Here is a 14,386-nt window from a genome sequence, read left to right as displayed (position 1 = left end):
AGGAAGGTACATGCCAGCAGGACAGAATTCCCTGTATTAAAACTCAGGAGGGCAGCTTCCTCTGAGAGGGATGCAGACAGGAGCTCTTCCCAGTTTTTCTCTGGGCATAATTAGAGAATAGACCAGAGATGACTGAATGGTTTGCTGATACTCACATTGACCCTCTCCCCTCTCTTTCTGTCCCTTCCCTGTTCCCAGCTATTTAAGTACTTGATAGCATGACCCTGCTTTCTTCTTAGCTCTGGTACCATTCTGACTACCAAATGTAATTGTCTGCATACATTCAGGCAAAACACTAACCCAGAAAAAAAGTTAATTATTTTTCTGGCAGTTTGCAGCTTGAATTAGGTTGTTATGTAGACATATAAGCCACAGAGCTGGTGCAAGAAGGCAGCTCTCTACTGTGTTCGCAGATGAACCGATGCATGAAAGGGCCTGATCAGTGCCAGGGCAGACATAGGCTGGAGAGACTGGATCTGTGGAGGGAGATGCTGGGGCAAGAGGGGGAGCATTTGCCAGCTTTGCACTGTTACACCTTTTATGAAACTGCAGCTACAGTTACCAGTTTTAGTTCTAGAGCTTCCCATCTCCCATGTAAGACAAGACTACATGCCATAATCATAACCCACTTCTTGAAGAGGACAAGAAAGTTGAAGAGACATAGAGATTTTATCCACTTCTGCTGTCACAGAGAATTTAGCAAATAAAAATCCCAAGTAGTTTTTGGAAGGAAATTATAGCATAACATACTCCATACTACAAGTCAGAGCTCTCATGGCACTAGGGAAGAGGAGCAAAAAGCAAGAGACAGTCTATCCGGCAGATGGTCTTTTAGGAATGAGAACCAGATGTAGAGGATAAAACCAGCCAAGAAACTAATCACTGCCTAGGCCAGGACAGATGATCAGGCTTCCAGGCTCTACTCTCTACATGTTGCACTCAAAAGGTCACGCAACACAAAGCAGATTTTACACCAGTAGTATCTTTAAGCTGTGTTGACTGATGCAGAGCCTGGGTTAGTTCAGAATCAGGGGACTGAAAACAGTTTAATGGCCTTCCTTCTTGTGTATGCTATCAGAGCACAGGCAATTCCTGGAACTGATTTTTCTGTTTTAAACACCCAAGGTTATTGAGAATTTTTCCCTTAGTTCCTCTGTGTAAATTTTTTGCTTTAACAAAGCTTCCATGTGCATGGCTTGCATGTTTTGTAAGGGTATTATCCTCTGAAGTAAACTGGATCATTATAGGAAGGTAAGTCTTTGCAACTTATCTAAGGCCAAATGCAAGGCAATTTACAAAGCTGGGCCAAGAACACTTAAGTCTCAAAACAGCAAAGCAGAACCCTGCTTCTTCAAATTAGGCAGGAAAGTGACAGGACTCAAGTCAGCTGAGGTTATATCAGAAAAAAAGTAAAATTAATGTTGTTTCAAACTTAAATACTGCTCTTAGGCACCCAGCATGCCCCAGTTGGCAGCAATTAAAAGTAATGTCATGGATTTGGACACACTCTGCCATTGCCCAAGTAAAGTAAGGCCTCATTAACAACACTTCTCTGTTGGTAATGGAGGAAGAGAATTCATACCCAAGAAAACCAGAACAAACGTCTTTGGCTGGATGATAGGACTGGACCTTACAGACATGAATGGCTGGGGATAAAAAAAAATACCTGCCTCTCCAGCCACTACAGGCACTAATATTAGCTGTATCCAACCCCTAACTATGTGTTTTTAAACTAGACAGCTACTATCTGGATCAGATGCCAGCACTAGAAAGATGAATCATGCTCTAGAAAAGGCTTGTGTTTCTACCCTCACTGGTAAACAGGTCTGACTAGCTTAGCTCTTGCTTTTTCTATCACAGACCTATACAACTAGAGCCAAGATTAATTCTTCCCCAGTAATCTGGGATTGGACAGTTCTAGTTTGTCTCATATTTTCATGTTTTGGCGTAGTTTTTTATAAATCCAGCTGTCTTACATTCTGCTTAGATTCCTACTAAGGACAAAGCAAACACATGACAAAGAGAGATAGTCACTCTTTTGCTTACATGAGGAGACCTAGCTGTGTCTAGAAAACTATGCCCTAAGTATAATACAAGAACTGAGCTAGCTGAGACTTTCTAAAGGTCTCCAAATTGCAGGTACTGTCAAGCTGGATAAGCTGGAGTTCCTGCTCACCAGACAGCATCTGCAGGAATACTTCAGCCTAGGATCAGGCATGCAACATATCCTTCCCATTAATGCATCACATCAGAGCTCCTCCTAGTAGGACTTCAGGGTTTCTGCAAAGAGCCACGCTGGCTCACTTCTGCTTTATGGAGTCATTACTACAAATGTACCAGCGAGACAGCTGGAGACCTTGGAGTTGTTCAGGCCACAGGTAGCAATGTGCTAGAGGGCATTTCAATTACTAGACGTACCCAATGTTTTCACATTGGAGGGCTGTGCCTAAGCCACCCAAGGTGGTGCTTATGCTGGGAAGTGACAGAGTCTTCACTCCAGTAGCTACATGGTTGCTGATGCAAATAAAGCCTTCCCCACAGTTAAATACATTGTTACACTTCCTCATTGTTAGCAAGTCCTTAAAAAGGATGGTTGCATAGCTACTGAGGTCACCAGTGTGTGCAAAAGCGGGATGAGTGTTTAGAGACATCTTAAGTCCTGATGGTGCTAGAGAGCTTCCCTGAAGACAGGCTGAATGGGCCAGGCAGTCTGATGGGAACAGAGTTACAAACTGAGAAAGGCTGTTTCCCTGTTTTACTTCAGAAGACTTCTGTAACTGTCCCAAAGAAAGAACATCTACCTGCATGTTAATTAGGATTCTATGACTCTCTAGACAAGATAAAGAAGAGAAATGGAGCTCTGAAAGCAATCTTAACATTTGCAAACTTAGTGAGTTCTCACTACTATCACAGTTCAGGAAATTGCAAACAATGTGTAAGAGGATTCATTAGTTGCAGTGTGCTGAATAAAAAAACCACGAATGTTATGCAGCTAAAAGCTGAAGTAATAGGTTCTCTGCCTTCTCAAGAGCCAAGGGAGTATATCACTAATTCATCTCTGCTCCTTAGCTGGAACATTTTCAATACATATTCTTAGCTTCAAGAAAAGCCCTCTTTATCCAAAATAGCTTTACAAGACCTAACAGAAAAAGCTTATATTCATAAACCCTTGTGAGAAATATGCTCCCAGTGTAGTTACAGATGTACAATGGGAAAAAGACACAGCCAAAAACCAAATTCAGACAATATGTATAATATTTGATAGTCATTTCAGTGATGGTAAGCATTTTCAGGTTTGGCTCTGCCAGAGGATTTCTCAGTGGATTTACTCCAAAAGTTTCCTCAGAAACAAAAGGCTTTGGCTAGTTCTGTTGTTGCATCTTAACCCACTCTCATACTCAGCTCCTTTGAAACAGTTGAATTTCCTACTTTGCTTAAAAGCTGAAGTCTCAAACCCTATTTTTCTACACTGATCAACCCTCAACTTCACATTCACAGACTTCAGGATCTCTGTTCATTACTGTTTCTGCTATATCCGCTTCTCTATAAAGGGCCACTCAGTGCTGGAGCTGGTAGCCCTACAGTAACAATGGCTAGGGCTAGGAAACTGGAGAAGGCAAAAGCTTTGAGCAAAATAATTTTACAAGTACCTTCACTTCTGTGACTCTTCACTTAACACCCATGGAAAAAACAAAGGGAAAATCTCCCTCCCCTAAACCTAAGCATAGACTAAAATATCAGATAAAATCCTTGCAGACTGTTTCACATCCAAACCATGTTTAAAGGAATGGGGATATACTGGTTTGTTTAAAAGCCAGGAAGACAAATCTAGAATGCATTTGGCTCTCTGTAGTATGACAAAGCTTAAACTTAACCACTTAGAAATGAGTACACCTAGGTAAAACCTTAGTGAAAAAAAATATCTGTTGAATAATACCTAATTTTAACAATATTCTAACACTGGCAACCCCCAGAACCATATGTGGTTTACATAAACTGAATGAATAGCACATAACAGTAACCTCTTATGCCAAATAATCCAACAACATACATCCAGATCTCTCATGTACTTCATTGCCTTTCCTGTCTGGAATTCACGTTGTGCACTCAGAACTCTAGGATTCCTTTACTCTTTCCCTCAGAAGTGTTTTACTATTGACAAATATTACAGTATTGAATTTCCTTTAGGCTCTCCAGAGACCTAGCTGCCCCTCCACAGTAAAGCCTACTAAAGAGTCACATTATCACGCCATATGATCAGAGAACTATCCAGAAATCTAAACTGATCTTAAAATGTCTTACTAATTAATATCATCTTGTCCAGCAGCCTTATCTGACAACTGTTCAACAGACAACCTTCCCTTGCTGGCCTGTTCAACGCAGCCTATAGGTATTTATTTTAGTGTTCCAGAAGCAAAGCTGGTAATGTCAAATTCATGTAATCATATCCATCGCAAGCATCTCCCAACTATTCCCCAGCCATGCATCAGAATTTGGGAATTTTTCTTTTCCTGTGACTAGCTCGATAAAGAAGAAGATGGAGCTGGTTCAACAAGAAGCCACGTTACATTCTTAACTATATCACCAGCTGTATCCTACCAGTTAGTATGTCATAATGCCATTCTGTCTTCCAACTTAGTAAAGAAAAGAACAGGGTTTGGTTTTGGAGTTATTTTTTGTTGGTAGTTGTTTGATAGTTTTTTGGGTGGATTTTTTTTTTCCTTTTAGAAAAAAAGTGCTCTGGATTCATAACAATTACAAAATTCTGTCAGCTTTCATAGATCTGCAGTGTGAGAGAGATTCAGTCCCTCGTCTTCTCTTCAAAGGCTTTCAGGAATACATTGACCCTTCTAGACACACACACCAGTCTGCCTTCAGGCCTATCAGTTGGTTTTTTAAAAAAAATTGTCCAAGACAGACTAAACTCTCCATGCTTTGAAGTTTTAGTAGCTGCTCCCCAGCAGTTTCTTGGCAGTGTTTGCTGAAAAAGGTCCTTAAGGAAGCCCTGCAACCCTTGCTAGCAACATTTCTCCCTGTTTGATCTGCTCTCAATTGTCTCATCTGTTGTTGGTCTGTCACCTAACTACAGACTGGGAAAATAACTACTCTTTCCGCTACCCTTTTTATAATTATTTACAACATAGGGCTTATGCACTTCCTTACATATACACTATTCTGTGACTACATTACTTAATCAGTAATATAGATACAGTACTTCTCTGTCTCACCAAGGTGTTAGGAGAGCCTGCAGGATAAGAAGCAGAAGGCACATCTTGATTCCATTATGAAGTAGTTATACTTCATACTTGCTACTAATAAAAAGAACAGCATACAACTTCGCAGCATGTGGTCACTTTAAATAGATGGGAATTCAGGGAAATGAAAAAACAAACAAACAAACTCACAAGTACAGAAATCCACTAGAAGTGTCATAAGTTGTGTTACTTCCTGAAGTACTTACGGAGCTGTGAGATAGCCTTCCAAGAAGCCAGCTGCATACATGATATCTTCATTGCTTAAGGTCTGCCTGCCGTAGCCTGCTCTGATCTCCAGAACTCCCCAACCTGTTGTCAACATAGTGTTGTTGTAGAAACCATAGGCATCTCCACTCCTGTCCAGTATATTCTTGAGCTGAAGTGTTTTTTCAGCTCTATTCCAGTGCACAGTTGCATAGTGGATTTCTATGGTGGAGAAAAGGGGCAAGGGAAACAAACAAACATTAATAGGTATTTCCTATCCAATACTGAAATGTCAAGACAATATTTTGGCAATTTTAAAATTTGACAGCTCTCCATCAGGTTTAGTTCTTATGGAGAACAACACTTAATGTGTGGCATGACAGCTAACTGGAGTTTTACCAAGACAAAAACTTACAGTTAATATTCTCATGGTACTCTTCTGGAAATTATCTACAACTCTTTCACTGTAGAATTCCAACATAGCTGAGACTTGACATAAAATTCCAGAAGTATTTCCTTATCTGGTTCAGAAGAAAATCTATACAAATCTTACTGAAATTAACTTTAGAAAACAGCATGCCTTAGCAACTGCAAAGGATCATAAGCTACTTTTGACTTGGTTTTCCACCTAATGGTTCAAAAAGGCTGCAAAAGTTTCCTAAACTGTCTTTCTGGTCAATTAACCCTGGAAGTGGCATTACCCAACAGGAGCACCAGAACTCAGTGGATCACAGCCTTAAAGACAAAAGCACCACAGGTATGCAATCTTTTGTAAGACACACAATCCCCATCACCCAGCTGAAACAGAATTGATCCCAAGTACAAAATTAACAGGAAGAAAAGGCACTAGACTGCTCAGAGTTCTGCTTGGACTGCTGTTTAAGAAATGTTCTTAATTAATTGGGCTTTAATCCTGCTCAGCTGAAGAACAAAGAGCAAGATAAACTGCTTTACAAAAAAAACCCACTACACCTCAAATTCAACCTTCCCTAAAATGGGACCTGATTATATCAGATCTCTGTTCATGACTGATCAAATCATTACTACGGTATTACAAGTGAAAAGAGTTCAAAAATCTTGAGTCAAGAGTTCCCAGAATTATTTGAACCATTTTAAGGGATAAACTCAAACAGAACTACTGAGAAACCTGCAATGGTTTTATTCCCCTGACCCTTCTCCAGCGTGTGGCAACTAGTCCTGCCAGTTTAGAGCAATGAATTAGAATCTGGTTACTACTCCTTACAACAATTCATTTTGTGTATCATGCCCATAACAGCTGCAAACTAGAAAGCTAGATCTAATTCTGGATGACCTTACACAACATACTTATTATGCATGCTATAATAATGGAACCATGTAAAGAGCAATATAATGCCAGCACAACACTTTATGGTCTTCAAAATGCTGTAAGTAAAATGTTTGTGATAAAGCAGCAAGTTTGATTTCAAATTAAGTACACCCACTTTATTCAGTCCTCTAAAACATAACATAAATAATCTATTTTTATGAAGAGCCATGACATATTTGAATAAAAAAGAACATTTTCCAAGAACTAAACTCGTTCTCCAACTAATCACTTTTTCACAGAGCAGTTACTCAGTTGCTTTAAGCCAGTTTTCATCTATTTTACCAGACTGTTGAATAATCTGTGTCATTCAACAGCTGGAAAGCTGTTATTCTCCTAGAGTTCCAGCAAGAATAGCTAAAAGTCTTTCTTAATGAGAATCGTAGAGTGGCAGAGTTTGGAAAGGGACCTCTAGAGGTCATCTTGTCCAACCCTGCTGCTAAAGCAGGGTAATCTACAGCCAGTTGCCCAGGTTTCATATCCAGACAGCTTTTGAGTACTTACAAGGATGGAGGTTTCACAGCTTCTCTGGGCAACCTGTGCCAGTGCTCACTCACCCTCATAGTAAAAAGGTGTCTTCTAATGTTCAGAGGGAACCTCCCGTGTTTCAGTTTGTGCCCACTGCCTCTGGTCCTGTCCCTGGGCACCACTGAAAAGAGCCTGGTTCTGTCTTCTTTACACCCTCCCTTCAGGCATTTGTACACATCCATGAGATCCCGACTGAGCCTCCTATTCTCCAGGTGGAACAGTCCCAGCTTTCCCAGCTATTCCTCATGTGAGAGCTGCTCCAGTCCCTCAATCACCTTCACAGCCCTTTCCCATACTCTGTCTGAGTAGCTCAATCTCTCTTGTACTGGGGAGCGCAGAACTGGGCACCGCACTCTAGGCATGGCCTTACCAGTGCTGAGCAGAGGGAAGGATCACTTCTCTCAACCTGCTGGCAACACTCCTAACACAGCTCAGGAGACAGTTGCCCTTTTTTGCCATAATGGCATATTGCTGGCTCATGTTCAGCTTGGTGTCCACCAGGACTCCCAGACCCTTTTCTGCAAAGCTGCTTTCCAAAGTCAGCCCCGAGCATATATTGGTACATGAGGCCCTTCCTCCCCTAGTCAGGACTTGGCATTTCCCTTTGTGGAACTGCATGAGGTTCCCGCCAGCCCATTTCTCCAGCCTGCTGAGGTCCTTCCGAATGGCAGCAAAGCCCTCTGATGTATCACTAGCAAACTCACCGAGGGTACACTCTGCCCCATCACCCAGATAGATCATTAAGGAAGATGCTGAACAGTATTGACCACTGGCATACACGACTGTTACTGGCCTCCAGCCAGGCTTTGTACCACAACACACTATGTCAGTCTTCATGAGACACTTCTCAAGCGAACAGGAAAAGCGTTAACTAGAAACGAATTTTAGTAGTGAAGGAACTGTGGGGGTTTTTTCTCCCATTCTATGAATAGAAGTTTTTACACAAATCTATTTAGAGATGAAGTCACTTCAGGGTCTTGGAACACAGTGTTTAAAAAACATGTTTTTCATCTGCCAGGTACTGAGGCTATTTAAAGGACTGAGACGTGACAAACTTTGGATAGCTTTTCAAGCAGCTATAACATTAGTTTTCTGTTATGTCCTTAACTATCTTCTAGTAATACATGCAGTAATTGCTACTTTAGATTAAGGGTAAACATAGGAATCACTCAGACTGAAAATATCTATAAATAGAAGAGCAGGCTGGTAAAGGTCATCATTAAAAAGAGTCAAAGGCAGGCCACTTCACAAAGCTAAAACTTATATAAGCAAAGAGGTCAGGGAAAGGGAGGTCCTGAGAAGAAGTGGTGCAAGTGGTCAATGCAGAACACAACTTGTCTGTCCAACAGTAAATGGAAAGACTGATTCCAACCAAGAAGCCCACTGTGAGGCAGGGGAGAGGCTGGCCACACGCCCAGTACACAAAGACAGCTGAAGAATGGGTAAAAACAGCAAGAACCAAGTAGGGCAAAAGATAATCTTCTTCCCTATCTCTTCAGTAGGCTGCAAAAAGGTGGTAAGTAGTCAAGAGGAACCAGGGTAGCTGGGCGTTGTTATTAGTGCCCACAGACTAAATATGTCAAAGTATGTCAAAGAAACTTTCTTCTGCCTAAAGCAAAATAGCCATCGCTTTCTTTTGTAAAAGAAGGTTGATCCCAGTGCCAGACAGACCTGACACAGGTACTCTAACACAGTAGGCTGTGTTTCTTTGTTTTATGCTCTGCCAGAGCATGAACATGCAAAGCTATTTTCAAAAGTCAGAACAAACTTTTCAATTACCTTTGAAGTTTGCCCTGCCCCAACTTCACTACGTGACAGATTTAAACCAAAGGAAACCAGGAGCAGAAGAGGATGGGAAAGCAGGGGAAACATTAAATTACAGGATAATTTGCAACAAACCTGGAGAGGCCTTTAGAGGAACAGCATCAAGGCAGCTGTCATAGATGTGACTTAACAAGAATGCTGGAAAAGACCATTTCCCATTACTGAGTTACTATTTTTTTCCCCAACTCATCCAATCATGGTCCCATTTCACCTCACTAATTTTTATGTCAGTTTCTGCAAATCTAACTGCCCTGGTCTAAAGAGTCAAAATGCCTACATGCAAAATCACTATGTTTATTTCAAGGAACATGTATATAATCATATAGTAATTGTTATAATTTAGAAAATAAGTCTTTATCTTACTACAGATAGAGTTAAAACTACAAGTTTGTAAATCTGTGTACACTTAAAACATGCTTTACAGTGTGACTGAAGCATTTGCTATCACCCAGTCTGTTACAATTTTAAGCTGCATTCATCTAAACTAGCAGCACTACCTTTGCCAAGAAAGCCATCCAGAACTGAAGTGTAACAGGCAATGTAGATATTCAAGAAGCAACTACACATTTCCAAATAATCCCATATGTGTCCTGTAACTACAGGAACCTTCCCCTTGAATAATGCTAATATTTTCATGTTCATTTTTGGAGAGCGAAGCAGGGGTCCAGGTATCCCTTACACCAGCAGCTCTATTGGTAACTTCTACCATATGAATCCAAATCAACTTCTCCATGAATCTCCAAGTCATCCTCTTATCATTGCGGTTAGACTTCCCAGTGTGTAGCTGAGAATGCTGACAAGTATTTCAGCCTATTAAAACTGAGAAGAACAGAAAAGACTGGGACAATCTGTGCTATTCCATAAAAGTATCGCTCAGAACAACCTAAATAACAAGCCAAAGCACACTATTTACTGCAATGAATGACTCAAAATCCCTGGGGACAGGGTAGGTCAGTGGAGTTACCATTCCCTTCCATGCAACCAGCCAGGAGAACTGCATAGCATCAGCAACACACAGTTCCACCACAACCACCAGTATACTGTATGGTGGGAGACAGAACTGGAGAAGTGCAATAACAAAACAAGCATGGAAATGAAGCGTTCCTTCTCCTTTCTGCAGTCAGTAGGAACTGGGAGGAATATTTCCTCAAATTGCCTGTTTTTAAAAGATACATCAATGATTTTGTTAAAGATCCAGAAATAGGGACTACATTTGGGAGAGTGTTAAGAATTTCTTCAACAAGTAAGAAGTACCTGCTTTTAGCCAAGTTTATACCCTAAATAACGGAAAAAATGAAAATACTTTGGCCATGGCTAGGAGGTAGTGGTAATCCCCTTGGTTTTTAGGCTAAAATGACAAAACCATTCTCTGTCTTTTTGGTTCAATACAGTCACTTGCAAGGTTATGTTAAAAGTGGAAATTGTCTTTTATTTGGTGGCAGCGGGAGAGTGAAAATGCATACATGTTCATAAGAATATGGAGAAAGCAATTAAAGGAAATACTAAAGTAGAGGACCGAGGCAAGATGAAACAAAGAGGAAACCGGATACTGAAAAGGACATGAACGAGTAGCAGTAACTTGTAATGAAAGAACAGAATAGTGGAAGAAAGCAGTACAACTAGATGGCACAAGACCATCTAACAAACACTATTTGATAACTGTCACTGATATTTATTAAATAAACTATACCTACAAAAATAACACCTCACATGCCTTAAGACTACCAGTAAAATTTGTTCGGCAATATGCAACAGCTGCTTTTCCTTATGCTTTCCCAGCCATAAGCTGTTTTAAAGACATACATATAACTAGGTAGGCTACTGGACTTTCCAACTGAGAAATTAACAGAACTCCCTTTTCCTTGTAGATGAAAGAGCTGCAGTGTCTGGGGGTGAGAATTAATATTAGTATTTTTCTTGGTCTGAGAAACAAGCCAACTCACCAGCAACGAAGCATGGATTAGGTTGCATGTAACAACCTAAATTAACAACTGTGAGCATCTCCTAATAACAGGAAAACCAGTGGCTTCCTTAACTATTATTTTTTATATTTAATTTACATGCCTATTTTTATCTCCACCTTTTCAATTGTGAAGGTTTTTGTAGATGTGTTAGTACATATTTTGTAGATTGCACCTATACACTTTCCACTAAATGAGGAAGCCATCACTCTGCTGTTTCAGTGAAAACCAGTTTTGCACAACTTAGAAACAGAAAAAAACCTAGTACAAAGTTGCACATCTCCTGTTTTCAGTATAGCTCTCCTACAGCTGATGTTCAGTAGTAAAGATTATATTAGCACAGTACAGCATTTAAATATTTCAGGTCAACCTTAACAGGGAACATCTGATGTTTCTGCTCAATTTTGTCCTGTTTTCCCATTAAAACTTTTAGAACTATCCTTTTAACTATTCAAAAAAGGTTGTACACCTCTATGGTACAACTGAGACTTCCAAGTACAGTTATGATTAGAATCCATTACAAAACAAATGTTAAGTACTTCAGGACTTCTTCAGAGATTAGCTTAAACCACACGAGAACTTAACACAAACCCCAGTAATTTTCAATTAAAGGGGTAAATGCTTTCTTGTTCTGCTTGAATACAAGCTATTTGTGTTTTCTGTTCTACTGGCCTTAATTCATCCTATTTCCTCTTACATTTCAGATCTAAATAATTTGCCAGTTTGCCTCTAACAGGTCCGTCATTATTTGAAGCCTAATCCCCTGATTTGTTCTTACATGAGAGAGAAGTAATATTCAAATGTGAACTATTAAGAGTTTGAGTCTTGTATGGTTTTCATGTTCACAAGGATTCTTACTAGTAAAGCTTAGCTAATGAAGCAAACTTGCCAAAAGAGTTATAGGTCATTCAAAGAGGAAACAAAAATAAGTTTCGTAAGTAGCTTCACTAATCTCCTAGACCCTCAATTTAAGTCATTTTTACCAGAGAACATTCTTCAGAAACAGTTTCCAAACTGTATGATGAAGAATCTTCAAGGCATTTGAAATGCCAAAAAAGAATGAACCAATTACAAAAAAAAAAAAAAAAAATCACAATGCTGAAGGCCAAGTTTACTCCATGAAATAGCCTAAAGGCATTTCTATTTGCTCCTTAGTGGTTTTCTACTTCCATTGTGATATGAGGAAACAGGCAGGTACTGCTGAAAGTATTTCATACTCTCAACTTCCTTTCACTTCCCCTGCATCATTTATGGTTGACCCTTCCCTCAGTCCTGCTAATGTAGTGGTAAAGTTTTGGCCAATTCAGTAAAGTTTGAAAGGCAGATCTGCAAGGTGAGGTAGGGCTGTCTGCAAAATGATACGCTTGTAACATTTTGGACACATTAAAACAACTGTTAACTGAATTTCTCCTTGTTTTGTGGCAATTAATAAATGAACTAGGAATTTCCGAGAAGATAAGCACTGAATCCAGCCTTTAAGATCTCCAGAATTCATTGAAAGCAGTAAAAGAGGGAGAAAATCTCCTGCTGAGATTTGCTCCCCAAAACCCTACTATTGCCAACAGTACAAATGGCATCCAGAATTCTCTAATGGACATTCTGCTCCAAATGGCTGCTGTCTGTCACCAACGTCTATTGATCTTCCAGAAGCAGCTTCACTTTCACATACTCCACTCTTGCTCAGCATCCCTTAAATTCCCTCATTTAAAGACTCCTTTCCCTGCCCTTCCAGTTGCTAGTAGATCTGTTTCACACTTTGAAAAAAAAAAATAACATCCCTCACTAGCATGTCTTTTCTAGCACATGGTTAGATACCACAGTGCATGGTGCCCACAGCTGCAATGATTCTCAAACCAAGAAGAAATGCAATTTTTAAGTGGAAAGCCAAGAATCTATAAAAAACTGTGAAGCTCACCAAAATATGCCATTATGGCATTTGCCAAATTCTGTTTCCATCTAAATCTGACTCTGAAGTTGCAACAAGAATAAAGCCCTAAAATCAGGAGACAGAAAAGCTGTAACAGTCAACAAGCTCAAAAATCATTACTAAAGTTTGTTACTGAATTAGGTTAATGGCAGTCTTACAGCTTTGACTTTAAAAGTATTATATTATGTAGGCATATGATAAAAAACAACGGAGAGCACAAAACTAGCATGAAGTGGTGCTTGTACCATAGAAAACAATTTTAGTTTTTCAAGGCGAACCAGATACTGGTAACGTACTTACTCTAATGGCAGCGCAAGTTAACGACTCTGGCAAACATCAGATCATGCAATAGGTTTGAGCTCTGAAACACGCACAATGCTCTACCCCACAGGGTAGCAATAAAACCCTGTTACGGATGCAGGTTGCAGCATGCTGTAGGCCACCGCACCAGAATTAAGCGTCCATCCCAAATGATTCCCGTGCGTGCACATTACATCAAAAACCAGCACCGCTGGGAGTTCAAGGCACCTTCTCATCTGTGGAACCCGTAGTTTCGTTCCCCTCGCCCATTCGGGGAACTGGAAAGGTGTTTTGAAAAGTATACAGGAACGAAGTGCCCCGCACTCAACATCCACCAGGCACCACGGCCCAGCCCGCCCTGACCGGGGCACGAGGCGCCCCCGGAGCCAGCCCAGGAGGCAGCCGAGACCCTCCCCGCCCGCAGGGCCCCTCCGGGCGGTGAGGGGCTTACGGCCGCGACGGCCGGCCCCGGCACTGCCCACGGACGAGGCCGCCCGCCGCTTCGCGCCCGCTTCCAAGGCGGCATGGGGAGCGTGTTCGCCCAGCGCCAGCCGGGGAGGAGGCGCAGCGAGGAGCCCACGGCGGGGCGCAGAGCCCGGCGAGTCCGCCGGGGCGGGCGAGCCGCGCCGTCTCCCGCAGCAGCCACGGCAGCGACCCAGGCCGGGCTCCGCCAGTAGGACAGCCCCTGCCGGCCGCCTGGCAGCCCCGAGGCTGGGGACAGCCCCACTGCCTGCCTCCCTTCCCGCCCGCCCCGGCGAGAGGGCTCCGAGGTGAACCTCCCCTGCCGCCCCCTCTGGGCCGGCCCCCGCCCCTGGCTCGCCTCACCTGCTCGGCCCCCCGCCGCCGCCCACAGGAGGACAAGCCCCCAGCAGCAGCACACGCTGCCGCCGAGCCGGACCATGCTGCTGCCGCTCCCCCGCGACTCCGCCGGGCGCCGGGAGGCGGCGGGACTTTAAGAAGTTCCATCGCTCAGGGCAGGTCTCGCCGCTGCCCACGCCTCCTCTGGCGCCCGCCCCGGTGGCTGTGCCGGGGCGAGAGCTGC

General features: G+C 42.0%; 1 protein-coding gene across 1 annotated transcript in view; it reads right to left on the bottom strand.

Annotated features, from left to right (window-relative positions):
* The window catches only part of PLBD1 (phospholipase B domain containing 1), a 39,167-nt gene extending 24,841 nt beyond the window's left edge, over positions 1 to 14,326 (bottom strand). The window contains exons 1-2 of the mRNA XM_080393122.1: positions 14,170 to 14,326; positions 5,462 to 5,681 (exon numbers count right to left, since the gene is read on the bottom strand). Coding sequence (XP_080249248.1) covers positions 5,462 to 5,681; positions 14,170 to 14,245 — 296 coding nt within the window. The 5' untranslated portion in view covers positions 14,246 to 14,326. The remainder of the gene's footprint in view (positions 1 to 5,461; positions 5,682 to 14,169) is intronic.
* Positions 14,327 to 14,386: the final 60 nt, after the last annotated feature.

Source organism: Falco punctatus (genome assembly GCF_963210335.1).
Source record: "Falco punctatus genome assembly, chromosome: 6".
NCBI classification, from domain to species: Eukaryota; Metazoa; Chordata; class Aves; order Falconiformes; family Falconidae; genus Falco; species Falco punctatus.
Note: the sequence above shows the minus strand (reverse complement) of the source record. Positions and strands in the feature narration are given on the sequence as shown.